This window comes from Falco naumanni, chromosome 5 (genome assembly GCF_017639655.2).
Source record: "Falco naumanni isolate bFalNau1 chromosome 5, bFalNau1.pat, whole genome shotgun sequence".
Taxonomy (NCBI): Eukaryota; Metazoa; Chordata; class Aves; order Falconiformes; family Falconidae; genus Falco; species Falco naumanni.
This window is the reverse complement of record NC_054058.1, coordinates 8,573,837-8,601,364: the sequence shown is the minus strand read 5'-3', so window position 1 is coordinate 8,601,364 and position 27,528 is coordinate 8,573,837. Positions and strand designations below refer to the sequence as shown.

General features: G+C 50.2%; 2 protein-coding genes across 2 annotated transcripts; one reads left to right on the top strand and one right to left on the bottom strand.

Moving 5' to 3' along the window:
- The first annotated feature begins 7,783 nt into the window (after positions 1-7,783).
- On the top strand, positions 7,784-11,417 carry LOC121089183 (homeobox protein NANOG-like). The gene is made up of 4 exons (XM_040596191.1): positions 7,784-7,976; positions 8,366-8,634; positions 9,397-9,486; positions 9,971-11,417. Exons 1-4 carry the CDS (start codon positions 7,808-7,810, stop codon positions 10,385-10,387), a joined length of 945 nt encoding a protein of 314 aa, XP_040452125.1. The 5' UTR covers positions 7,784-7,807; the 3' UTR covers positions 10,388-11,417.
- Positions 11,418-17,330: 5,913 nt separating this feature from the next.
- LOC121089669 (homeobox protein NANOG-like) lies at positions 17,331-23,285 on the bottom strand. The gene is made up of 4 exons (XM_040597078.1): positions 23,023-23,285; positions 19,583-19,857; positions 18,166-18,255; positions 17,331-17,710 (listed from the first exon to the last, which is right to left on the bottom strand). Exons 1-4 carry the CDS (start codon positions 23,201-23,203, stop codon positions 17,348-17,350), a joined length of 909 nt encoding a protein of 302 aa, XP_040453012.1. The 5' UTR covers positions 23,204-23,285; the 3' UTR covers positions 17,331-17,347.
- Between the last annotated feature and the right edge of the window lie 4,243 nt (positions 23,286-27,528).

The following is a 27,528-nucleotide window of genomic DNA, read 5'->3' as shown; positions in this document are numbered from 1 at the left end:
GACCGGGGAGTGTTTCCCCCACCCCTGTCGATCTGCTTTGCTTTGCATCTATCTGGTCCATGTTTTCTAACTGAGGCTGCCCCTACTTACCAAACTGCCCAGTTCACGGTCTCCTTGATGTACACAGCAGCCTCAGACCAGCATACAGAGATTCCTTTAAGGCTCTGACCTCAACAGCTGGCATCTACTGGTGTCAACAGTTCCCCACTTTACTGGTACAGGGGAGCTCTCCAACCCTGTGAAAATCTAGTCTAAGCAGGAGGTAGAGTTGTCTTAGGGGTCATAGTAAGGCTGTGCTGTAACACAGCCCAATCTCACCACTTCGCTTTCCAAGTAGAAGGTGAGTTTCTCCAACACACATCTCAAATACAAACAGTTGTGAGCGTGTTATGAACAAGCCCCAGACGAAGCCTGCTAATCCAACATAAAATCCTCCACAACATATGCTATTGTCTCCCTATGAAGAGGATGAGAAAGACATGTGGCAGATCTGAGTCAGGGCACTAAATATGGAAAATGCTCAGACACCATAATGATGATGGCAATCTAGGAACCTAGACAGAGTAGACTGGTTTTCTGTTCTCTTTTTCACTTTCCTCCCCTCTAATGTGGCCCACCTTTTTCTCACTGTGACAAACTTAATTTCTTTGTCCAGGAATGCACGTATTGCCGTATTTAAATGAAGGGTCAGATTATGCACTCAGGTACGCTGTTACAAGCACAGCAAATTTTCAAAACTCAGTGCTGCCCAAGCCAATGTGAAACTGTCTTTGCGTGCCATGGGGGCCAGAATCCCTCCCTGCTAAGCAATTCTCCCAGTTATACTGAGGAAACTCTTTTGGCCTTGACTTCAGGAGGTTGAAACTAGATGTTAATGTGTTTCCCCACAGGGGAGGTTTTAAAGCTAGGAGGAGGATGTTACACAGAACAGCCTGATTCCGAGCATTTTCTTTTCCTCCTGTTTCCTGGTGCTATAGCAAAGATCGCTTCAGCAGGCTGCCAGCAGTCCCAGGCGTTTCCACGACTGCATCAGTCAGCACTGTGAGGGAGAGCCCCAGGTGCCCCAAGGGGCTCTCCCAAGCCACTGGAATGTCCGTACATGAAGGATGCATACAGGGGACAAGCGCTGAATCCCATGACCAGTGTACATCTGCTCCACAGAAGAGGAGTGCAACAGGGGCTAGCCTTCATCGCCGAGCTGTGCTGGGGAAGGGGCTGCTCAATAGCCTGCTCTGGCTGCAGGGCGATGTTGCTGCTTTGTCCCCATACTGGGTGCAGCTGGTGGGCAGAGCAGGGATCAGACCTCCAGCTAGGGCCAGCACATGGGTTCACGGAGCAGGCGAGTACTGATAGAAACTGAAATCTTCAGCGGTTTGTATCAACGTCCTGTCTGTGAACTGCAGTGGCAGAGGAGAGAGGAACTACACGCAGCTTGAACATTTCTGCTGCAGAGGTGGGGAAGTCTAGTGGGTGCAGTAAGTGAGGAGAGACAGCTGAGATGTTACTACGTCAGAGGTCAGAGGGCCCTGCTGGATCACAAGTCAACACCTGCATCTTTGCATCAAAGCTGTGCAATACTCTGCAAGGTTACTTTGCATCTACAGACACTTTGATGCTATTATTAGGCTGTTTACAACTACAGTAAAGCAACTTAGTCATGAGTGGAGTTAAGAGAAGGTGTTCTCAGGCCTATGTTAGCCCCAGAGTTTGCATGGAGGATGCAACTGGGTTAGAATAGGAATTTTTAGCAAGATGTTGTTCCCAACACAGACAGTTATGTCTGCTCTTACTCATTCATGACTAAGCTGTGCTGGGGAAGCATTTTTATTTTGTCACAGCAGAATCTGGGGGTCTGGAGTTCTTTCACTGTATGATTCTGTGGCTTTTCCTGACCTTGCACCCTGGGAAGAGACACAGTAGATAGTACAATCTCTTTGATTTTTTTCTTTGCTGCCCCACAAGATGTGCTTTCACAGCCTAATATGAGCTGGCTCTCCATGGGCAATCTAAAGGAGATGAAGTACAGATGATTTTTACCTTTACACCCCTAGCTGATGTCAATGTTATATTCCCCTCCCCAGCCTCCACCCTTCACTGGATTCAGTTCCTAGACCCAGCTACAAAAGCTACAGCCTCTCACTGTTCACCTCTTCTTTGTCTCTTTTTCTTTCCATCTCAGCCAAGTCGGCCACCTAAATATTGTTAGACAAAAGCAGGTAAATCTTTTTCTTCCGTCACTCCCAGACGACATCCACTTGCAGATCCCATTCCACAGCCCTGGGCTTCACAGGCTCTACCATTCAGATGTAGAGCAGGTGCCAGCCAGGGAGCCTCACGCTCTAACACTTGCTAATTGCTCATGAATGCATGTGCAAGAGCCAGTCTTGGAGAAAAGGAGAGGGTGTACAAGTGGGGGTAGGGGCCAAGCAATGTGGAGATCCCTGTCTTAACCCCTGACAGACTTGGAAGATGAGCACCCTTTTCTCTAATCCCAGCCTTCCCTGTAATTAGACACTTGCCTCACAGGTGATCTGCTTTTATGGGGACTTGCTGGGGCTTAAAAAATTCAGATGGCACGGGCTGGGCACAGTGACTTGCCTGAAAAGTATGTGCTAGCTTGGAAGAGCTCAGTCGGTGGGATTTGTTAGCAGCACCTGCAGGCTGTGTGCCCACTTACGACCTGCACAAGTGTAATTAGTCATACATCTGGCACATAATCCTCATTAGTTCTGTTCTGATATTAACAATGGTGAAATACATGGGATCAGCCTAAGATGAGAGATATGAAAGAAAGCAGGTGCCACAATACACAGTGAAGTCAAGAGAGCCTTCAACATGCGTGAAATCTAGCTGCCACTTCAGTGCCCCACTCAGACCGAAGGCTCTGGCAGCGATGGACTGTGCAGACTTTTCCCCCTGTGTGAGTTGTGAGTTGTAGGAAACTGTGCCCAGCAGAATGGGGAAGATGAGCAAAGGGGCCTCAGAAAAAACACCTTCTGTTAAACTTCAAAGTTCATAAGCCAAGTGTGTTTGGGGAACAAAAGATAAACTGCCTGATGCAGAGCATCCTTTCAGAGGAGAGTGGAAGAGGTGGCTCATGTTTTGAGGCTACACAGGGCCTTGGTACACTGAGAAACACAGGACATGCTGTTCCACTCCGGTGGTGGGAACAGTGGAAAACATTTGAACCCAGCTACATCTATGCCATTTGCTTTTAATAAGATGACATCTAACTGAACCTGTAGGAACAACCACACTACGGCTAAAGGGAAGAGGGGAGAATTCGAGCAGAGAGGATGCTTGCAAGGTTTTTGCCCAATAAGCACAATCTCTCTGAGTTCCCCAGGACTTTGCACAACCCTGGCTCCAAGCTGTGCTGCTCACAAGTCTGCCCTTGGGGAGACTATTCCATATCCCAGCTGATGGGCACTGGTAGGGAATGCTCTTGAGATGAGCACTTAGAACTATAGCACTCCAGTATCATGTAAGTGGCAGGCATGGATGAAGGGTTAGTAAAGAACACACACATCAAACCCTAGAAATTTGGGTCGGCTCACTAGCCTTCTTCTCACCTCTTTTTTGACACTCCTCTTTCCTGCCTTTTCAGAGAGTCGCCTGGTTTTGTGCCATGGCTCCTCTGTCCCAGTCTGCCTCTCCACTGCTAACAAAGGGCCACATCATCCAGTAATTCTCAGGTGATTGAGAGCCTGGGTTGTTAATGGGAGGGAGAAGCTTTGTCCTTTTCTCAACCTGCTCCCCTAAAGAGTCAAGAGAAAGGAAAACTGCATTTTAATATGAATGAGGCTCTAATTTTTGTTATTCTTTCTTGACCGTCTTCCTTCCACAAACATGGCATCTTGGGTCCAGACTGTGAGCTGTGACCATGCTACAGGGACAGGCTGGCCAGAGCCAAGCTCTGGCTGAGTACTGAGGGCTGCAAAGCAGGAGTGTTTTCATGCTTGAGGAGTGCTCGATTAAAAAAAAAAAAAAAAAAAAAAAAAAAGAATCAAAGGTGCCTGCTTGGGAGAAAAGCCAGACAAGGTCAACAGAAAGGGAGGGATTTCTACCAGCCTTCCCCAACCGCACACATCCCTGACAGAGGGTGATGGCTCCCAGGGAAACCTCTGGGGGAAAATGGGGCTGAGGCCATGGTTCCCTGTTCGCTGACACCAAGCCTGCACCCTGCCGCCTCCCTGAGCCCCGTGAACATGAGCAGAATGACACAGCGACACGCAGTGACACTTCACAGTATTCACCAAAACGCAGATGGCCCACGCTTGAGCTAGCTACGCACGGACGGCGGAGCACCTATTCTACATAAAAGTTGAGACAACCCTACCCCTATGGCTTTAACCTGCTGATGAAACTCAGTCTAGCAATGCCCTGAGGCAGGAACCCACAGCATTTCTGACCCAGTGGTATGAGCTCCAGAGGTGGACTACGATATCAACCAGCTGCTGCTTCCCCAGATCCAGCCTAGGTAAACCAGTGTGTTTGCATCACTTCGGCTCCAGGCTTAGCTCCAGCCCCCTGAAGGTACCGACCCTGCCGACGCTAATGGGGATCCCTTGTAGGGGGAACCTGCTGGATGAAAACCTCTTCCAGCCACGATACTGTCTCCTCTGTGCTTAGGCCAAGGCTGCTTTTAGACTTGAGCTTCTATCTTTGCTGCTAAAGGACTCCAGAAAAGGTTTGTTAGAGCATGCTTCAGCCCGGTGAGTGGCTACGTTCGTTTCCATACCCTTTATGAGCCACCTTACTCACCTCATTAATGCCGCACAGTATTAGGCACATAATGAACTGAGAACTGCAAAAGAGGGGGGCGGGTACAGCATGAAGGGAGAGCGGAACACCACTTTGGGCCAAAACCTAACTTGCTGCTGCTATTTGGCCCTGTTGGGAAGAACGGGACTAGACTAGATCTGAACTGTGTTGCTGTTCCAGCTGAAAACAGCTTCAAAAGAAACACAAGTGGATACTGGCATCTGTTTTATGAGTCATTCCCAACAGGTATTTTTTAAAAGCACATCAGCTCTAGACATTCATAGGCAGTATATCCCACTCGCAGGCTGATGGTGCCATGAAATCAGCGTCCCACACCTAGCACCCTGAGGAGCCTCTCAAATGTCCACATCGTGCTTCCCAGAGCATCTTCTGCGCCTGTATGGCTTCTGGATTTACCTTCCCCAGATGGTTTTATGTGTATTATTTATGTGAGGGAAATAAACTGGATTTCTTTTCCTAATTAAATTCTGACATTAGATGGTATGGTTTTACACACTCATACAAATCTTGTTTCTGTCACAAAGACATTAAAAAAGATATGTTTTGCCACCTGATTAGAGGTGTGGTTGGGGAGAGGGAGTAAATTATCCCAACTGGAAAGGGGATATATGCAAAACAGGTTTGGTGGTTAAAGTATAGTAACAAAGGTAATGGAAGACAAGTGGGATGAGAAAACCAAAAGATGAGAGAAAAAAAAAAAAAAAGACAGACAAGAAAAGATGAAAGAAAAAAGATAAGGGAAAAAGGGGGGGAAGGGAGAGAAAAGGAAGAGAAAAGGGGGAGGAAAGGGGAGAAAGAAAGGGAAGAAAGGGGAAAAAGGGGAGAAAGAAAGGGGAGAAGGGGGGAAGGGGGAAAAGAAAAGAGAAAAAAGAGGAAAAAAGAAGAGGGGAAGGGAAATCAGTTCCACGTACAGTACAAAAGCAGGTCTATCTCTGGAAGGGAATTTAATCTATACATGAAAAGTGCAGGCCACGAGCAGCTCTGCCGCGTTTCCAAACACACACACGCGAGCGCGCAGAGCGAATTCCCGGGGGCGGATTTGCCGGTGGAGGCGGCGTTACTCCGGCCGTAAACCGCTCATCCCGCTGCCGGGGGTGCCCCCCGCAAGCCGTGCCCCCCCCCGCGGGCTCGGGGGTCGCCGCAGCCCGGCGGCGCCCCCGGGACCCCCCCGCAGGGCCGGAGGGCGCTGTCAGCGCAGGCAACTGTCCCGCCCGGCGCGGGCGGCTGGGCCGGGCGTGGGGCGCCCCCGAAGGTGACATTGCCGGGAGATGGCCCAGTGCGAAGGCTCTGGGTGGTAGGCACAGCCCCCCGCCCCCACCCCCCCGTTTGTCTCCGTCTTTGCCACGGGCTGGTTTGCGTGAACTGGGAGCGTCCCTGCGGGGAGCGCGCCGTCCCGGGGCAGCCCTGCCCGCCGGGGACCGTGGGGACCGCCGGCCCTCGCCCCCACAGCGGGCAGCGCGGTGGCCTCGCGTCCGAGGGGGACACTCACTTTCCGTGCGGGCACCAGCAGGGCCGGGGACAGCTGGCGAGCACCCTGCCGAAGCCCACCGCCCGGGGCTGCGGGGCAGGGGCTGCCCCCGCTGCGTGGTGCAGGGCGAGGAGCGCGCTCCGGCTCCAGCTCTGGATTTCATCCCTCTCCCCCCATTATAACCCTTCCTCCCGCGTTCCTAATCGTCCCTCCGTCTGGATCCTGTCCGAATTCTAACTGAGGAACGAAATCACCGTTAATTAGGAGGTGATCAAAGGTGGCCCCAATGAGGTCCCCCCGGGCGAGCAGCGCCGCAGCGTTACCTTGCGGCGGTGGGCTCAGGGCCCCGGCTGCGGCTCGTTTCTCATCATTACTCAGGAGGGAGGAGGATATATATGGAAGCCAGGGAAAAGCCCCTCTCCATCATCTCCAAACGGTTTTAACAGTGCAACAGGTTGTTTGCTATTCCCCTGCCTTTGTATACTGGTAGGTGCCTGGGTCCTGCATTTCCTTGCAGTGGGGGAGGTGGGGAATTTGCTTGATGTGTCACTATGCCTTCATCTGTACTTTTTCCAGGTGTTTTTTCCAAGTTTTTCAAGTCTTGGCTGTGAGATCCTCCCAATAAGTTTTTAATTTCCTTAAAGGAAGCTGTAATAGTTGGGGGTGGGGGAGAAGGACTTTATCTTCCCCAAGCAGACTATAGGCCCTGGCTTCCAATCCTTAAGATCTATGAGACTCTTTTATAGCTGCGCTACAGTTGTTTCCTTTGGACTCTGACTAGGTGATTCCCACCCCTTGCTGGTGTGTAGCAAAAATAGCCTTTTTTTTTTTTTTTCTAAGCTATTGCGTTGTTTTTTTTTAAAAAAAAAAAAAAAAAAAAAGCCATATGGCTGAGAAAAGATGCTCGAAGTGCATTTCTCTTGTGCCCCGGCCTTGGGCTAGCTGCCCTGCAATCCAGACGCCGCTGCCCCCCTCCCCCCGCCCCCCAGTCCGCATTCACTTGCGGCCAGGCGGGGGGCTTATCTGCGGGCCGGGATGGCCGCGATCTGCAATGCAGACACGCATCGCCTCCGGGTCCCCCACCGCCCTGCCAGCTTGGGTGGGGACTGCCGGGGAGGCTGAGGTGGGGAGCACGAGTGTTAAATGTGGGGGTGGGGGGTGTCTGCCAAGCCCCGGCCGACTCGCCGGGCGGCTCTGCTCAGGCCTCCTGGCCCCCGAGGGGGAAACAAGCCCCTTCCTCCCCCTCCCAGCGGGCAGGGGTGCGCTGGCAGCACCGGCCTGCCCCCACCCCCCCGCGGCACCCAGGAGGCAAGTTGAGAGCCGGGGCCCGGTGTTCCAGCCCTCCCCCACTCCCTGAATACCCCCAAAGCCCCTCCCCTCCAATCAACTGACTTTTAACATGACAATGGCCATGACAATCCCTTCCAGCCAAGGGCAGGCTGGGGAGGACATAAAGCATCCCCCCACCTCCGCCTAATGGGGTACCTGCCTGCGGGCTGCCTGCCGCCGCCGCCAGCTCGCCGCCTCCTCGGGGCTGGGAGCCCCGGCCCGGCCATGAGTGCCCACCTGGCCGTGCCGCCCTACCTGCCCTACCCCGACGCCGTCATGTATGGGGACTACTTCTGGTTCTCTCCAGGGAGCATGGACTGCGTGCCGGCCGAGGAGGCGGCGGCGGCGGACCCCCTCCCCTTCCTCGCGGCGGAGAAGACGCCCAGCCACCCAGGTAGGCGCCCCAGCCCGGCTGGCCCCGGGGGAGCGATCGGGCCGCCCTGGCAGTGGTCGTGTTCCTGGTGTTCCTGGTGTCCCTCCTGCCCCGGGGTGGGGGGCGATGCCGATGCTACGGGCGGGCCCCCCGGCCAGGATGCGGCGGCGGGAGCGGGGCATGGCGGCCCTCGCGGCCGGGTGGGACGGGGTGGGGGTGCGGGCAGCGTGCGAGGGGGTCTCGGTTGCGCTGCCGCCGGGGTGCCTGTGCCCGCGTCGGTGCGTGGTGGCAGCGGAGCCCCTGCATATCCTCAGGGCATGCGAACGCTGCAGTTTTCCCGAGAAACTGGACTTCGAAGCCTTTTGAACCTTCTCCGCCTCACTCTGCTCACACCAGTTCTCTCTCCCCAGATGTTTCTCCAACTTCCTCCAGCTCTGGGACACTCACCCATTACACCCCCGACTCTGCCACTAGCCCCACCACAGAGCGCCCATCTCCCCATGCCCCTTTGCAGAAGCCCAAGGAGGAAGGCGAGGGCATGATGAAGAAGGCCAAGAGCCGCACAGCCTTCTCCCAGGGGCAGCTGCAAATCCTGCACCAGTGGTTCCAGACTCAGAAGTACCTCAGCCCCCAGCAGATCCGGGAGCTGGCTGCTCTCCTGGGGCTCACCTACAAGCAGGTGAACATCTTGCTCTGAGCAGCTGAGTCACATCCCTCGTGTGAAGTTACCTTGCAAGCAGGCTTTTTTGGGGTGTTTTTTTTATTTTTTTTGTTAGACCCTAGAGACGAATTTCTTTCGTGGTCTTATTCATGCAGTTGCTTATGTGAAAGAGCAGAGGGTGTGAAAACTTATGACTCAGCCTTCCTCTTATGTTTGGCTCCAGCGCTATCCACCCACTCCGTGCAGGTGTTTGAAAGTGCATATGGAGCAGGGCTGTGCAGTCGGGTTACTGCTCTGTATGAACATGTGTTGCCTCCGAATGTGAAAAGTCGGGTAACTCGCACTGCTATACAAGTTGCCTTTGTCACTCAGTGGCACCTGGGTTTCTCCCTGGAGAGAGGGTCCTTGCCCCACCAGCTACTTGTCTGACTGAAGGAATGACTCACACCTGAGTCAGCACTCATCTTGGCAGCAGCCATGAGATGCTGATGCTGCTGTACAAGCTGTGTTTCTGCAGTTTTCTTTGCCTGTCTTTCAGGTGGAGTTTTCGACATCGTGAAAGATCCAGTGGTGCTCTGAGCATAGTTAGTTTTCATGTCTCAGCTCTGTGATTCTATGGCTAGCCAGGTCTGCTGCAGATCATTAGTTGCTGAAGTGACAGACAGGATTAGAAGCCAAGCAGAAACTGGATTGGAGTAGAAGGCAAAACATCTTTAGGATGCGTAGTAAGCTCTAAGAATGAATTTCTAATGTCCTGTGTCCTTTCACCATCACTTTCAGGTGAAAACATGGTTCCAGAATCAACGGATGAAATTTAAACGTTGCCAGAAGGAGACTCAGTGGATGGAAAAAGGGATGTATCTACCACAGGTGAGAGAATTCCCCCTTCCCCCATCACTACTAGTCATGATTCCCCCAATCTGTGGGGAGAGGTGCATCACGTCCAACCTGCTAATGCAAACAAAGCACGGGACTTGATACTACAAATCCAGTTGCATTTCTCCTAATAGGGCTTACAGTGGCATCTCTTCTAAGCCTGCCCTGGCACTGAAAGAGCTTTGTTTCCAGCTCACTTATCTCCCGGTTGAGACTGGAGAAACGCCTTGCTGGTCCTCTTTAGCTATTTTGGTTTTTATCACCAGCATGGTGCTCCCAGACATGTTGAGCTGGTGATTACTAGCTTAAGATCTCGTCATCTCTGCTATTATTAGTCTATAGCAAGGACAATGAGTACAAAAAAGATGCTATTGTTTGAGTTGGGGGAGGGAGCAGAGAAGAGAGGAGGGCCTACCCGGCAGGATGACCGTTGCTGCAGTGCTCTGCATTACTGAACAGCCTTCTCTGTCTCTCCTAGAATGGGTTTCATCAGGCTGCATACCTGGATATAACCCCCACATTTCACCAGGGCTTCCCTGTGAGTGCCAGCAGAAACCTTCAGGCTGTGAGCAACATGCACCAGGCTTTCAGCAGTGGCCAGACTTATGGGAATGGGCAGAGCCTGTACTCGTTCATGGCTGTGGAGGATGAAGGGCTTTTTGGAAAAGGTGGGACAAGCTGCAATACCCAGCAAGCCATGGGTTTATTAAGCCAGCAGATGAACTTCTATCACGGCTACCCTGCTGATGTGGATTATGTCAGCCTGGAGTCAGAAGACACCTACAGCTTCCCGAGCACCTCTGACAGTGGCACACCGTTCTCAAGCTCTCCTGTATGGCATCAGTACCAGGCCCCTTGGCATCCCCTGGGGACCCAGGGTGGTTATGAGTCTTAGGTCTAAGTATTTTTGTCTCCCTTCTCCTGTTTTCTGTCATGAGGTTTTTAGGGCCTTGACTCAGGGATCCAGTTTCTGTTCCTTTCTCTTGCCCTTCCTCCCGTTTTAACCGTTGGTGGGGCTCAGCACCCTGCTGCCTTGGGCTAGCTTTCTGTTTAAAGGCACCTGTCTGTTCATAGCTAACCCTTGGCAAGGGTGTTTTGTGTGTGGATAGATGGAACTTCATTCATGGAGGGGAATGTGCAATGCCACAGCCAGAAGCAGCAGAGGTGGCAAAAGTCCGTGTTTGCTGTCCAAGTCTCACCTTCTGCTGCTCCTGTAGCAGGTGTCTTGCAGCAGAGCTTTGCTGGAGAAGGAAACCCCATACTTCAGCATATTTCTCCCAGAAATACCCTGTTGTAGCCCAGAATTTTTCCTGCTGTCTTGCCTATTTCTGTTGCTACCTCAGCTAACTGCTAATTGGTTCTTCATCTCCATCCTCTCCTCCCTAGCCAAAAAGCTACATGAGATCATCTGATTTCAGATGACTTGATCCAGTTACTCTCAGCAGCTGTTCCTGGAGAGGTCAGCAGTGTCTGCCCCTTGCTTGCTGCCCTCCTGTGTACATAGGAGAGGAGGGAGGAGCAGAGGAGAGAAAGTGGGGTAAAGTATTGCTTGTATCTCACAAGGAAACTTTGGGTTTTAAAGCTGCTAATTTGTCCCTGTCAGCTCATTCGGGATGGTGTCTCTGGGACTGTCCCCACCCAGTTTAGATCTTGCCTTTCTACATCTCTCTGCTGAGAGACTGTTGGCTTGTTCCAGCCTGTGAATTGCAGCAGAGGGTAGCCTGAAGTGCCATTGCTGGAAGTGTGAAGAGTGGTTGTGCGTGGTCATCTTTGGGGTGGTGAGAACAGCCTGCTTATCTGTACCTGATGACCCCCTAGCACTTTCACAAACACAGCACCCACTGCAGTGCTGCTTCCTCTGGAGTAGCGGCAGGCAGCTAGGTAAAGAACTTGGTGATTTTTAATGTCACTTATCCTGGAACTTGGATGTTGGGGCGGCGGAATCCTGTTGGATCCCAGTGGAGTTGTCCTCCAAGGGGCTAGAGCAGGATTGTTCTCTGCTCTTTTGTCTAGTCCCAGTTTTAAGAGTGTTAAGCTGGTAAGATTTTTGTTTCTTCCCCAGCGCTTAGTTGAATCTCTTCTGTATTATTTTGCTGGAAAGGGCACTGGCTGTCTCATCTGGCAGAAGTATCTAAGCCCTGGGGGAAGGCAAGGAGTTTAGAGAAACCTAGTTAGACAAAATGAGGAAAATGCCAATTAAAATTTTCAGTTTCCTATTTTAAAATAACTGAATCCTTTCCAGTATGGAGAAACTGGAAGTCAGCTGTGGAATGAAGATGTGGTGTAGTAGAGTCCAGTCTGCCACTGCCCAAGAATACAAAATGGCATGAGCTGGCAAGAATAAATGAGGTGGTAAAAGCATAAGTATTTCTGTGGTAGGGTTCTTTTGTGGTTAGGGCAACCTAACCAGTTTTTACTGCAACCCTGTCTTCAGCTGTCTGCACAAGGGTTGTATGTCATAGTTAAACTGTCACTGCAAAGGAGGCAAACACTTGTTGTTCCAGAACAATTTTTCTTAAAGTTTTCTTGCAGTGATCTCAACCATGTTTTATGTTACGTGCATGTTGTGTTTTATTACTGGTTTTCTGCTTAATGTTCTTACAAACTTGTTTGAATTTAAAATAAATTACTTTATTTTAATGTTGAAAACAGTGTTACCAGCTTGCATTGGAACAGCCTGCTATGAGAAAAGTTATTCTGCACAGGTTAAACACCAGCAGTCCTGAGGAGAGGAGGAAGAAAGCAACCTTACTGTGTTTCTCCCAGAAGTAGGACCAAGCAACTGTTTGAAAGGAGTGGGTCACAGAAGACCTTCGGTTTTGTTTTTAACATGCAGGTGTGTTGCCTAGTGCAAGGGGTTGGGGAGGGGGGTTACTCCATGGATGGGCAACTGGACTGCCAGCTGTTGGCTTGCAGTAATGTGCAGCCCTGTAACAAGCTTGCATTAGTATTTAAACTGCAATGCCTCAAAATAACTTGAAATAGGAGGGTAGGAGCAAAAGAAAGCGCATTTTGAGCTTGCATGGCCATAAGGTCACAGTTAGGAATGTGGAAGTCCTGCCTTACTGAGGCTGCAGCTCTCTTGGGGTTCTTGTGCTAGCCTTGAACAGCAGCAGAAGTCTGTGTCTAAGTAACTGAATCCTGCCTCCAGCACTGAAAGGAAAACTTATTTCTTTTCCCTGCTTTGCCCCAAGACTGCATTTATCTCCTTAGCAGCTGGGAGCAACTTTTAAATGGTACTGAAACGTGTGAGACACATTGGGACTGAAGCACAGTGCATCAGCTGCTGCCGATTTAGAGACTCAACAAACCTCTTTCTGCTCGGTGAGCTTTGGTTCATCAGAGCCTTGCTTTCATTAATAGCTCTTATTTTGAACACCTGAACTTGTATAAAGCCAAGGGCTGCAATTGTTTGTGGACAGCAGTGCTAATGGGGTCAGGCAGCTGTCTCTGTTCAATGGCCAATGCTACTACTGTATCAGCAGAACCAGGCTCCTGGTAACAGCCATAGATTAAACTAACAAAAATTATATGTTTGGGTTTAATCCCATGTTCCTTAAACTACAGTAAGCCACCAAAGCTTTTCATCTGTTGGAATGGGGCAGCTCAGTAAGTACTTCACTGAGCACAATTAGCTGAACTGGCAGCTGACTGCTCAGGTTCAAACTGCCACAGGTCCTCTGCCGAACAGAACCTGCTTGTGTGGGTGCCAAAGCATGTCCACTCTCCTTTTGCAATATGGTGATGCTCTGCTTCCAACGGTGTGGTGGAATATGTGCAGGAAGGAGAGAGAGTGGAGGTTGGAGCCTGTAGAGGAGGAAGAATGGCTGGGCTGCCAAGCTTCAACAGTAGAAAAAGGTAAATCTGGCCTGGCAGAGGGGAAAATGCCAGGTTCACATGGTTTCCTTTATTAAAGAAAAGAGATCCTTTGTCATCCTGACCAGAGACTCCCATTCCAACATCCATTTGGATGACTTCTAGGCAATCCTCTAGTAACAGTGTTAATGTCAACAATTCTTTTGACAAACCAAAGCTGAACCATACACCTATAAAACTCATAGATAACTCAAGCCTTGCCTTTCAGCTTTAAAATGAGTGGCTTTTTCTTTTTTTTAAGATGCAAACTTAAGCTCTAAAAAATGCACAAGGTGTGCTGGTCTTTGTGAAACAATTGCAAAGGATGCTTGCTACAGATTACCTGTGTTGCCTGAGTGTTTCTCTTCCATGTTTCTGCCACAAGGGTAAGGAATTAGCCAGAGCTCTGCTGGCAGATGTCCTGCAGAAACAGGTATTGTGCTAAAATAGCCCTGGGGCTGAAAAGGTTTGCTCTGCATCCTGTGGTTTGTGTTACTGCATTTACCATGGAAGCGTTCCTTCCCAGGTGTGTTATTCCCCTGGTTGCTCAGCTTGGGTTGCACACAGGTTTGGCAAGCACACATAGTTGTAGGGCTGGAGGGAACACGTAGAGTGGCTGTTGGAATTTTGGTGGGTGGGCTGGAAAGGATGGCTAGTAGCTTGGGAGGTGTTTCTAGAAGCTGTGGAATGAAGTAGAACTCAGTCTTTTCACAGTGCTGGAGACCTATTACCTTGATGTGCCTGAGTCACATCACTATGTGGAACAGCTGCACAGGTAATTGCAGCACTACTACCAAAACTGGTAGAGTTGCAACTAATCCCTCCAGACTCATAACTTCCAAAAGGGTTTACATCAGTTCCTCAGAAGTAAGTACGTCAGCAAAAGCCCTTTCTGTGGGATACATTACATCTGTTAGAAACTCTGTGTAACTGATTTCTGCACACTGCAAACGTGATTTGCCTTGCCAGCAAATCTTTTAGGATCAAGCTGTAAGCTCATATGGAGCTCTTCATATCCAACTTGTGGGAATACACTGCGCTTTCACAGCATCTCTGCAGTGTCAACACTCCAGCTTGTCAATGCTGCAGATGTAGCTCCAGTGGTTGAGAGAATCCCACCCAAACAGAAGAAATTAGATCTAGTACAGACCATGTAGACCAGGGCTTAATCTCTAGTTTACTGGGTTCCAGTGTTTGCTGTCCCATAGGCAAAATACCAAGCAAGCAGAGTGGTGCAAGCAACCTCATTCCTTGCTGTCCGTGTCAACGTGGCCTGCAGTGATGTTTTACAAGCTACACGTTTCTTCTGAGTGGCCCACAAGCAAGGGCTCACAGACCCAGTTGTCTCTTAAGTGCAGATAAAAGGCATGATAGGCCTTCCCTACAGGCATGTGTAAACGTTGTATTTGGTTATTTAACTACACCGCATGACTCAAATGCTGAGCTAACAGGGTTTTGGAAATTTTCAGTAAAGCATTGACACATCCCTTGCTTGGTCTGTCACCAGAGACTTAACAGCATCTTGGCTGATACTGAGTAGTCAAAAGGCATGAAGGGCTCAAAATCATGGCACTGGTCTTAGACAAAAAAAAGTTAGTTTTCCTTTCCTGTGAAGGCCATGTTATCTTCATGCTGTCCAAAGTTTTGAAGAGCATCCTCAGGTTGTACCCATGAATCTCTTTTCATAACAAGACTAGAATTAATTTTTCATATTTAATAGAAGCCCATTGTGCTCACAGCCAGGGTGTGTCTCCAGCAGCTAGGCTGTGTCTGAATCACTAAATATTTTACAAATTGCAACACTGGGACTACTGCCTTGGGTGAGCCCCAAGATCCATCCAAGTCATTGCTTAGATGCTGGAAAAAGACCAGAAGAGCAAGCAAGTCCCCAGTGTCCCTCTAGCTGGCTGTGGCTGATGGGCTGCCTGTAACAGGAGCTGCATTCCTGCATTACTACACAGGGCATTGGGAATGGGCTCCTGATACAGCAGACATCAATGAACTCCCTTCCTGGAAGTTGCTTACTTGCCTGTTGGAATTGCTGCAGGCTTTTGGTCTCCAGAACCACCTGTGGCAATAAGCTCTGTCTTTGAATGATGGCATCTGAAAAATTCTACGGGTCTCTTTGAGGAAACTGCAAGGTTTGGCAGTGTTTGTTGGCACAGCTTTGCTGAAGGTCAATAGCGGGGAGATCAAAACTGTTGCCCTTATAGGCAGCATCCTTCTGCAAGCCAGTCCCAGAGACTTCACAGCAAGATCTTGCCTGTCCTAAAGCATCCCTGAAGGAACAGGGCATGACAGGTAACTCCCTTTTCAATTATTAGTGAGGGGCAGTCACAAGCCTAAGTTTTTCACCTACGGCAGCCTTTGATGGGGTGGCATGGAAAGGTTTCAGATGATATTCCAGTTAGTAGCAGCAGCACTGTTGGCTCCAAATGAGCTGAACACTCATGTAAGAACCCTCCTAATTGCTGCTGTTGTAGTCTACCTTTGTTAACCAGCACCTTTACAGTTAAGCTAACGCAGTCGATCCCCACCCCTCTGATGGTCGGTGGTTGCAAGAACTGCGAACTGCGTCATCCCTAAGCTTAGGTACTTGCTGGGTGTAGGATGGAGTGGGGCTGTGCTTTAAAATGGATTTCCAAAATGATGACTTAGAAATTCACCCTCCAAGAAGGCCTTATTTTCCCCAAATCATGCTGGCCATAGTTTACAGAACAGCTCTACAAACAGTGTAGCTGAACAACCAAAGGGTCAAGGAGTGTTTACATGAGAGTAGGGGTGGGAAGAAAGAGCTGTGAGGAACAGGAGCATAAACCAGCTTTGCCAATAGAAGACCATGCCCCTTATTACTCCAGTCACAGATATCAATTGCCTTAATTTTATGCTGCTTTTATTTTTTTTTTTTTTTGACCATGACTGTGACTCTGGGAACTGGGGCCCTTTTATTAAATACGCTTTGATACACACATCTGGGTTTAGGTACTTTGACACTTACATTGTATTAAGTTTAAAAATGATGGTACCTCTGTTTTAGCCAGTCTCAGCATTAAATATTGCTGTCAGAGGAAATTCTTAAGGTGGGTGGTAGTTACTCACCTGGTCCTTCAACTCTAGATACCTGGCATTGCCAAGAGTCATGAAGCTGATCCACTAATACCACAGAAAAATCTGTTTATAGTTTCAGAGTCAAATTAGCAATAACAATGGCATATGGTTGCTATGGCTATTTATGCTCCATCTGGATTTCATATTACAATGTTGTATTACAGTAGGAAAAAATATACAGAAAAAATGCATAATCAATCTTAAAAAATATTTTATTATTTGCCAGACTGAATGCACTGTTAGATTTTCTCGGGGGGAAGCACAGAAAGATAGTCTAGAACAAAGGGCTTATTTATAATTTTTGTTTGTAAGATCGTCTTACCAGCCTTTCTGCAAGCTGCTTGTCACATCTGCCTTCACTAGACACTTCATCGATTCTATACTTGTGGCTGACCTACAGAGCTGGTGGTCTAACCATCAGATGGATGCCTGGGGTAACAAAACTTCCACAGCTTCAGTGAAAGGTATGTGACCAGCACTTCTCCATACAGCCCACGGCTTCATATGTTATGTATATGCAACTGTACAGTGACACGTATAAATGAGATCCTCAAAGGAATCTCTGCCTCCTCTGAAACAAGTTACAAGATCCAGGGCATGATCTAGGTAGCTAGATCTTGGGTCTTGCTATAAGGGAAGTCAGTTGCCTGTGCCAATAAAGAAGGGGGTGTGGGTGTGTGCATGTGTAAGGGCATACAAATGAAGGGCTGTATGTACATATACAGGCAAACAGGTGTCTGCATATCTGTGCATACTTGCAGGCGCATATTTGGATGCCAAAACAGGTTCTAGCTACATGATGCCCCCGATTTGGAGAGCACATGCGTAACAAAGGGAGAGATGAGAATAAGATTTAATTTCTGGCTGCCCAAGTACCCCACATCCACAGTACTTAGGAATGATAGAGATGGTGGCCAGCAGAGGCTGGGAAAGGAGCCCCCATGGTGGCCGAGTGGTGAAAGTTACAGCTGTCACCTGTCTTTGTGCCTGGATATTCCACACTGCCGGGACAGCTGTGGTAAAAGTCTACTTTGTGCTGGGCAATGAAGCCCACCGTCTGCTGGATACTGCAGGTACCCCCACCTTTACCAAAGACTCCTCCATCCTTGCTGGTCACGATGGCATAAGCGTTCTGCCCCGCTCCGTAGTGCTGGCGGGGGGGAGGCATGGTTTGGATGTTGCTGGCTGCAGTGATGGGGTAGCCCTGGTGGAATGTGGGGTGCACATCCAGGTAAGTACTTGGCTGGAAGCTGCTCTGAAAGGGAAAGGCAGTGAGTCAGAACACATAGCTTCTCCACTGGTGTCCGCAGGCCTGACACCCACCGGGGCTCTGTCCCTTTCCCTTTCATGCTGTCTCCTGATCAGCAGCAATGGCATGGGAGGGCAAGAAGAACCATATCCATCTCCGTAGCTCAGGGGTGGATACAGTGGATACACAGTTGTGCGTGTGTGTCCGTGTATATACACACACACACATACAAGGAAAACAGCTTTTCTCTGGAAGCATTTCAGTGCCATTCAGTCAGCCCATTGCTAGGGTACCTACAGAACATGGAGAGTCATGCCAAGTCCGTGCCTCTGCACTGAGCAGACCAGCAGGCAGGGTATGCTGGCACTTGTACACTAACATTACCCCTGCAGAGGACACGTGTCCCAGGACTTATCTGCTCAGATAGAAGGGCCGTACTGAGCCGTGTGCTGTGTTCTTACTTGCGTGAGGCACTGAGCCCGTTCAGCCCACAGGTTGTGCTTCTGGCACCTTTTCAGCTTCATCCTCCGGTTCTGGAACCAAGTCTTCACCTGGGTGGGAAAAGGAGAGCAGCGAACATCAGTGAAGGAGAGGAAAAAGCGAATGTTATCGAGCAGGAAGGACCGGGGGGAGGGGGACTGACCAGATGGCATAGATACATGGGCAGCAGCAGATAAAGGCCTTTGAGAGCTCCCTGGGGTTGTTGCCAAGGGGAGATGAGATGTGTCTGGCAGCCTCAGCAGGTGGCTAGTGTATCTGCATGGTGGGGGGAGGGGGCAGCATTATGTCTAAGGGACAGTTATAGCTGTGACAAATTGACTCATTTCAATCAAGAAGATGAATGACTGGTGCAAATTAGACCCACCCAGGTCTCTACAAGCCCCCCCTGAGCTGCAGGCGAACTTCTAAGACACTGTTTTTGCAGGCTTGTGAGTGGAGAAGGGAGAGGCTTGCTCCTTGTACCCAGCAGTTCCCAAATTCAAAGCTCCTCACTGGGGTGAATTCCAGAGCCGCTTCCCCCCAGGGCTGTGTCTGCCTGTGAGAGCAGCCTTTGCAGGGATGTGGATTGAAGGAAAGAGCAGATTGCCCCACCAGTCTGGTTCCTGACAGAACCAGTTCAGTGTGTGCGTGCCTATGTGTGCACCTACACTGCATATATAACTTTCTTAGTCCCGGGGTATCGAGGCCATCATGTCCAGCTCCGAGATCCAAATTCCAGGTGGATTTTTGACTTGTTACTGCAAGCACTTGCACTCGCTGTCCAGCCCCCTCTGCTTTAGGAAGGCATCGTTTGAGCCATCACCAGTTTACTACAGCCAACCTACCTGGAGATCAGCAGAGACCCTGAAGGGCTGCAATGTATGAACCTAGCAGTATCCACACGGAGCGGGTGTCAAGCAGCCAGGCGGTGCTGAGCGTGACATTATTAGTTATTGGACAAGATCAGCCCCAGGAAATGTTCGCAGTAGCTTTCAGCACGTTACAGCTCTGAGGTTCAGAGAACTGACGCATGCCAGGGTGCCTGTGAAGTTCACCAATGCATGGAAAAAGCCCGTGAACTGCCATCACGCCCAGGGTAGAAGCTGTTTGTGGTGAACAACGTATTCATCACTGTGTTTGCAATTCTACTGCAAGTGTTGGCAACAGTACCCTTAAGCGACCCCTCACTGGGGAGGCCCCAATGAGGTGCCACTGACTCTTCAGTCTCGCAGAAGTGCTTCTGATCTCTGGGCATGAATAGACAGTGGAGCAACTGTTAGCTGGCACCTTTGCCTCTACTTTCTGCTGGGGATTTACCTTCCCATCCTGTCATTGCATTATGTGACCATTCAGCCACTGTGTGACAGGAATACCATGGGTCAAAGTCTCTGTGTTCACCTGCTTGTAGGTGAGCCCCAGGGCAGCAGCCAGCTCCCGGATCTGCTGGGGGCTGAGGTACTTCTGGCTCTGGAACCGCTGGTGTAAGGTTTGCAGCTGCTCCTTGGAGAAAGCTGTGCGGCTCTTGGCCTTCTTCAGCTCCATCATGCCATCTTCTCTGCCCTGTTGAGACTTAGCCATAGGCTGTGGGGATGAAGGTGCCGAATGTGGACTGGAGGCTGAATCTGGTGTGAATTGGCTGAAATTCCCAGAACTGGATGAAGCTGGGGATGCTTCTAGAAATAAAAAGACAATGGGAAAAGATATACAGGACTTAATGCACAGCTGTATGGGTATGAGCATGCTCCTTGCCTGCTGTAGAGCTCCTTGCCTACCAGACCCGGGCTTTCTTGAAGTAAAGGTTTGCGTCACTCTCCTTCCTTTCATGAATCTGTGAACACAGACAAACCCACCGACAGCGAGCAGCTTCCCAGCTCAGCCCTCCAGGACGCCCACGGCTCCCTTTTGTCAGGTGGAAAAGTCAGGGCAGGGAGGGGAGGATGGTGCACGTAGGCTAACAGTGTTACTATCCTCCTCCAAAAGGCCCCAGTAATATTTTGGTCTCGGCATGGTGTGGAGGCCTGGTCATGACTGCAAGCATAGCTTTGGGTTGGTGGCTGGGCTCCCCAAAACTGCCTGCCCAGAAATCTCAAGGCACTTGATAGACAGTGGCAAAGCAACCTCCAGCCAGGGTGTATTATGGTGGAGCAGGGTGGTTGGTGCTTCAATGATGGGGCAGCAGATGGAGAGCATCAGTCAGGCCTCGGATATTGGCTCGCTCCTGTTTGCCTGTGGCTCCCACCACAGGCTATCCCACTACTGGAAGCAGTGTATAGGTGGAGGGACCTGTTTGGCTGAGGGCTTCTGGTGAGACAAGAATGAAGGAGAGAAAATTTGGCATGGAAGTGGGGAGGAAAAGAGGAAAGATAGGTGTGAGTAACGGACAGGTAAGAAGAGCCAGTAATCCTGTACCAGGGGTAGGGGGATAAAATTCAACAGTGCAGAGGAAGTTGTCTGAGCCCCTTCTCATTTGTCCTGGTACATGTCTTAAGGGGTCTCTGTCAAGGACAAAGTTGAGATAAAGATCTAAAGGAAAAACTTCCTAAACAATCTGGGCTTCTAGCCCAAGCAAAAGATGCCAAGATGCAAAGTCATTCAGGTTGCCTGAATAGGAAAATGTAAACACAAGAGATTACCCCAGCACCTTTCCATCAGGTCAGGTGCATGGTTGCTGGGGTCTGTGAGAGGCTGAGACCTTCTCAGGCCAGCCCTGACTGATGCCAGTCTCCTCCCTTCCCCGTAACTGCAATGATAAATCTGTCCATCCCTCATTCTTCCAGCTACTCCTCTGCAAACCCTTTTGCATGGTCCATTCCCTCTCCTCCTGCTGACATTTCAGGAGAGAAGGTGTGCAGTGAATAGGGCAGTGCCACTTTCAATAAACACCTGACTACTGAGCCCGACCAATAGCTCCCAATCTCCTTCCTAGTCACCCTGAGAGCTGCGACTGAAGCCACTAAGACACTCCTCAACCTCCCAGATGTACGCCCGGTACTGACGCCCTCCTGACAAATGGGCTTTCCATCCAACCTAGCAAACCCTTCCTTCTTCTGTCCTAAGCTGAGAGGCTACCAAGCAATCACTGAAAAGCCTTGAGCTGTTGCTGGGCCTCAGAAAGGTGGCCATGTCTGCCGTATCTTCCCCCTTGTTACCTTCCTGACAGAGAAGGTAACACATCTGTCTCTCTGGTACCTGCCACTCTAGGGTTGCCTGCGCTTGGCTATTCCCTATCCCTAGGAGATGGTAACCACGTAGAGCATGGGCTGTGTAAAGAGGCAGATGTATAGTGGAGCAAGTTTCTGATGCTGGGGAGCAGGGCCGTGAGCATCCCACAAAAGGATTCTGCCTACAAGGAGGAAGGGGCTGTCAGCAGAAGAGGTGCAAGGTCCTGAGGTGTTACGTGCATGGGGTTAGGCCGCAGAGCCTGAGAAGACACTGAAAATCTGTGACCTGCATGCACAGGAAGCTAAAATTTTGTGTGGGACCACAGGATGCTTGGCTCCTGCAGGCTGTGCAGTAAAAACCTTACAGGTAGGAAAGGAGCATACTGGGAATGTGGGCTTGGAAAACAGGTAACTTACGTTAGACAGGAACCACAGCAAGAGACTGTAGAACTAAAGGTCCTGTGTGTTCCTGCTCAGGCTGTCATCCCAAACCCCCATGTAACTTCCCACATGCAAAGGCGTTCCCTCTCCCACGAGAAAAGAGCAAAGGGAAGAGGAAGCAAGAAACACAGACAGCAGTGCCACGGACGTAAACATGAAAACCTGGGAGACAGACCCACTCCCACAAGCCCTTGACATCTGTGGGCTTTTGCTTCCGTGACTGGGCTCTGCCTGGAGAGAGAGGCACTGGAGGAGAGTGTTTGAAGAAAGATTTTAAGTTTCTATACCAGGCCCGTTGTGGGCTCGAGTGAGTCCATCTGCCTGCTGCCTCTGTGCAGCAGGCAGCACACCGAGAACCTAATTCTCCGAACTAGATGGCAAGTAGCCACCAGTCACCCTGCACCAGCCTGTAGCTTTCTATAGCATCTGACAAGCTTGAAACCAGCACTCCAGAAGCTTGCCCTCCTCCCACCCATTCACCCTGCAAGAGTTCCCCTGCTGACCATGCAATGGGGCTGGGTGAAAACCTGCTCTCACCAACTGTTCTATTGCCACTCACTGGAGTGGGAGAGGAATGGCAGGAAGAGAAAGTGCCACAGCAGTGAGGCCTGGGACTTTTTTGCAGAAAGGCAAAGGCAAGGCAATAAGAGTACCGAAAGGAGAGAGAAATAGAGAGAGGAAAATGGCAAACTAAAAGAAGCAAAAGCTAGCAACGCTGGATTTAGAGGGAGCAGATTTCCCTGCACAGTGATTCAGAGCACACCTTGGCTCAGGTTTAATGAGCACATGAAGGGTGCAAGGAGTTTTTAAGGGGATAAGGGATGCCACATGCAGAATTACCTTCAGGATTTGTATCTCTCCATAGCACACATGACAGTGTTTGACTAAAAGGAGGCTCAGACGCTCCTGCCCTTAGAATAATGAACTTCTGTGAGACCACATTGCCACCACTGCCCTTCAGCCTGGAGCACAGACCTGCCAGCGCCTGGGCTCTTGCAGACTCTGATGAGGTTTAGGAAAGCGGTTCACAGTCACCGAAGAAAAGTAGCACGGAAAGGCAGTGTGACTGTCCAAGGTCACCCAGCCTCCTTGCCTACCCCACTGCGCTTTGTCCAGCTCACAGATTAGGAAACCAAGGCAAAGAGAGAAAAATTTGGTCAAGGTTGTTAAGCAAGTGGCTGACCTGGGACCACAGGTATCCTGGGGATCAGCTCTGGGACAGCTGAAATGCCTTACCTGCCGTCTGCCTCTTCCCTCCTGCCTCCGGAGACTGACTGGCACTGGCAGTTCCCGCTAGCCCAGTCAAAGCGGGGCCGTGTCCTGCCTCCCCCGCCGAATTGTAGTAAAACTCCAGGTACCCCATGCCAGTCCCACTGGGATAAGCCTGGTAGGGGGGCAGAGCCAAGTGTGCACACATGGGGGGCAGATGAAGGGGTGGCTCCCCCACCTTCCAATAGATGCCACCCACACTTGAGGAGCAGGTCTCACCAGCAAGCTGAGGTAGCCCCGAAGTGTAGATAGGCAGTTACCTTTATAGCTGGCTATACCCTGCCTGGGACTGCAATATTCACCATTGTCCGCTCCTTGCGGCTCTTTGTCATGTTAAAGAGGCTGATGGGTGGGGTGGGGACAGAGCAGGATGGAGGGTGGGAGGGAAAGCCACACATGGTATCAGGGCTAAAATATGTCCCTTCTGAATTCTTCCCATTCTGCAGGTTCCCCGGTCACACCTGAGCAGGGGGCTGATCCCGAGCCACAGGAAACCGCCTCCCGCTTGCTTCTTTGGGCTCTGCTCAAATTGTCTTGTCACAAAATAATCCCGTGAGCACACATGGCCTGTAGAAGACAGCTGTTCACTGCTGGGGGAACTAACCCCAACTGATCTCCACCACACGGGAGTGGACAGGAGGTAGATCTGGTGCTGAGCTGCTCAGTACCATGCTGGCCAAACCCAGGCCCTGGCTCCAAGTCTTGAGGAGTGTTCTGAGACCTTTGCTCTGTGGCTTGTCACATCGACACCCACACACACCTATACACCCTCCCCACCTGGCAGCACTTCCCACACTCTTGGTGCAGATGTCAGAGATGCGGCAAGGGGGAAAAACAGGTAAGGATCAGACCTGGGGGATAGAACCTACCTTTTTTTTTTTTTTTTTTTTTTTTAACTGAGAAGGAATTTCCTTCACACAGGCATTTGAAGGAGCCAGCTGAAAATGTGTCTGGCCCATCTTCCACATGTTTGTTCCAGAGCAAACTCAGAAACACTGGACAAATATCCAACAACAGGTCTCATTTTGCAGAGCAGACTCAGGAATCTCAGCTGGCTGGTCTACAGGGGGACAATCAGCAGACACATTTTCACTATGGAGGTGGGAAAAGATTCAGTGCAGGTAAGGTCCACAGCTAAAAGATTTGGCCCCCCATGGCCTTTCAAAGTCACATCCTTTCATTTGTGTAGTCTTGGCTGTGGCCTTTGCCAGGCTGTCACAGGCTGGTTGGAGTAATGGAGATGAAGAGTTTCCTTTAAGGCAGGGCTAGCTGATGTTGGGTGACATATGGCCCACCCAAGGGGACAGGGACCTGCAGAGCCGTTCATTAGAGGTGAGTGAATGTGCCACAGAATTCAGCCATGGGCCTGCAGGCTGGTCTGCTCGGTGGGCTTACTCCAGTCCCTTCCCCTCAGGAGGTTTTGCCCTGCCTGTGTTTAGGAAGATTTTATTCTTTTCATCTCAAAAGACATTGCAAGTCTTTAGCTAATGTCTGTCTTTTACAATGCACAGAGAGAACTCCCAGAGTTAATTCAAATATTTATGGCTAGAACTAGCCCTGTCTTGGCACCAGGACATGTGCATGCCTCGTGTCAGAATCTCAGAGCTGAGGGTGCAGATCCAGAGAAGTGGAAAATGATTTAACCTGGCCTGTCCCTGCACCCCTCTGCGCCTCGTTGCTCCACAGGTGCTTGTCACTGCCTTGCTTCCAAGCCTGTGCTAGCAGGGAGGGGAATCTGCGCGCTGCGAGAGTGTTCAGGTATCAGCAGGGAGAAGAAACAGACAGGGGGGGTGTGAGCAAGGCCATAGGAAACGGTGTTTAGATAAAAGGATGTACAACACCACTTCTACCAGCACTTCTGCTGCTGCTCTGTGTCCCATGGCAGGTTAACGGTCCCAGCTTCCCTGTCTGTAGAGCAGGGCCAACTCGGGAGCCTTCTGAGAAACCAAAAGGAACTGCAGGACTGGCCTGTGGGTGACTCTGACAATCAGTGCAGCTGCTCTGGAGCCATTATGGGCAGACCATTCCACTCCCACATCACAACATGATTCTGCTGCCTTGGGACCATCCACTTTCCCATGAGATGCAGAGTGGAGGGAACGATAGGCCTGCCCAAGGTCTCTTTAACTTGATGTTCATTATTGTATTGTCTGTTTTCATGAAACTCTTTTATGTGCCTATAAACCGTAGGGACTGACACCTCTCTGCACAAGAAATGTGGTTTTAAATATGACATTAACTTGAAAAACTTAAAGCAAAAAAAGGCTTTTGAGCACATCTGCCCCAATAGAGTCCCAAGAACATCCTGGATATAGCAATTACTCTGCAACAGCCTCCATGTGATGGTTTTAGCTCATGCCTCACTTCTGAATCATTCCAAGTTTCAGAGCTGCAGTGGTACAAGAGCTTGGATCACCATCCCCCATATATGCCCTCAGGCCAGAGTGGATTAAGCAAAGGGAAAGACAACCAACGACATGAGCTGTACTGAGTTTAGGACACCACTGGGCAGCTCCAGTGCCACCAGTCCAGGAGAATGTCATGCCTGGCCTGTTACTATATGCTGGTGTTCAAGTTTTCATGGCCTTAGGTGCAGTTAGAAAATGAAAACAAGGTAGCAGACTTGGAGGATATCAACGTATTTTCTAAGACTTTAGTCTGAAGACCTTGCAGGAAACATGGCATAGGGTGCTGGTGTGGGTGACAGCGGGTTATCTGTACTTGTTGAGATTCTCACTGGATGAGCACTTTGCACTTAATCTCCTTGTTTTCAGCTGCTTCTGAAGGTGTCTGGGATCTTTCTTGCAAAGTGCCCAGAGGCCGTAATAAACTAGCATAGTCACCTGCACTACAAAGTCCCGCTGGGCTGGGCAGAAGCCAGGGAGGAGGACAGGACATTGCTGCCCCTGGGAGCAGAGCCACCCACCCAACTGGACCAGTGAGTGGGGCAACACAGGGGGGAGTGACCTCCCCGGAGGCAGGAGGGGGGCTGAGAGGCAGAGGAGCTGAAGAAACCTTAGGGCTTCACCTGTCGTGGTGTGGCTGTGGTTTCAGAGCAGCACCACCTCTTGCGGAGCAGCTTAACTCTCCCATGCAGCAGGAGACACAGCCTGTGGTACAGGCAGCAGCTCCCCAAAACCAGCGCTGCAGGCAGCTGAGGGATGTGGCTTGGCATCAGATCGAGCCAGACCCTGGCTGGGTACCAGTACTGTGTTATTCCGGGCTGGGCCCAAATACTCGCTATTATTGCACAATGATCTCCAGGAAAGCCTTCTCGGGCTCATGCTCCTGGCTCAGAGGGCTTTCTAGTATCTTAAATAACCTTTATCTGCTCTTCTGTACCATGAAGCTGAAAGCACACTCCAATAAAAAGAGGGTAAATTCTTCACAGGCATATTAGTAACGTGATCTTTCATCAACAGCTGAGTCCTTTGCTTTGTCTGGGGTGGTTGCAACAATCACAGCAATGAAACAGTAGCCTGTGAATGACCAGGTTTCCTCCATAAAGGCAGCGAGATAGGAAGACTAGCAGAGAAGCTAGGAGGAAAAAGGAAAAGTCCTCATTCTCTGTCCGCATGCCCTCCATGATGTGGCTGTAGCTCATGTTGACTTGCCCAAGATAGCCACAAAGCAGCGAACACAGGCGCTACTGACAGGGTAACCCCAATGACATGGAAGGCAGGTGAGGCTGAAAAACCAGCCTTGAAAAGGGTTGGGATTATGGACATCGTTCAGAAGATGCTCAGGCAGAGCTGAAGATGGAGAACATGCTCATGGAAATGGTTTCTTTAAGTCCTTTCACTGGCACAGTGCATATGGTTTTGACAGCCTGATTTTCCTATAACAATCCCTGCCTAACCATGTTTGGTCACTGCCCCAGTGTCCTCTGCACCTTTCATAGGTAACCTCAGCAAAATCATCCTTCCAGGCAACAGCTTTTGATTTGTTTGGGGGTTTTTGTTTTGTTTGGTTTGGTTTGGGTTTGTTTCATTCTGGGGTTTTTTTTTGCTTCTGTTTTTCACTGGGGTTTTAGGTGATAAATCACCTTTCAGACCCCATCATTCGTCAGTTGCTGCTCTTTTCTCCTAAAAGAGGAATCCGGCAGGGTCAAATGGGAAAGCTCAGATCTGGATAAAGGCACTGAGCAGACCTGACTCTGAGATGTCTGTGTTCTGGCAAAAGTGTCCCATGACAGCTAATACGCGAACAAGGCTTGACGTGTACAACGAGAGCAAGAACTGAAATTTTGAGTGCAGCATCCTGAGCAGACTTCGATGTTCAGTGACAGCCCGAGCCTCTATGGCTCACCCCTTCTTGGTGTAGCTCTGCCCAACAGCTTCTTCAGTGAAGATGCAGTTGACGCCAACCGGAGTATGGCTACATCTGCATTCCTGTTTGCTGGCAGAGCTGTGGCAGTTTGGGCTGCAACAGTTTAGAAGTCCTTATTGTTACACTATACCAGGAAAACACCAA

Excerpts from the sequence above, each read along its gene's own strand:
- LOC121089183 (XM_040596191.1), top strand. The coding sequence starts at position 7,808 with ATGAGTGCCCACCTGGCCGTGCCGCCCTACCTGCCCTACCCCGACGCC. Across the intron at positions 8,635-9,396 it reads TGGGGCTCACCTACAAGCAG|GTGAAAACATGGTTCCAGAA; the intron begins GTGAACATCTTG and ends CATCACTTTCAG. Across the intron at positions 9,487-9,970 it reads AAGGGATGTATCTACCACAG|AATGGGTTTCATCAGGCTGC; the intron begins GTGAGAGAATTC and ends TGTCTCTCCTAG.
- LOC121089669 (XM_040597078.1), bottom strand. The coding sequence starts at position 23,203 with ATGTGTGCACACTTGGCTCTGCCCCCCTACCAGGCTTATCCCAGTGGG. Across the intron at positions 18,256-19,582 it reads TGGGGCTCACCTACAAGCAG|GTGAAGACTTGGTTCCAGAA; the intron begins GTGAACACAGAG and ends TTTCCCACCCAG. Across the intron at positions 17,711-18,165 it reads GGGCTCAGTGCCTCACGCAA|AGCAGCTTCCAGCCAAGTAC; the intron begins GTAAGAACACAG and ends TTTCCCTTTCAG.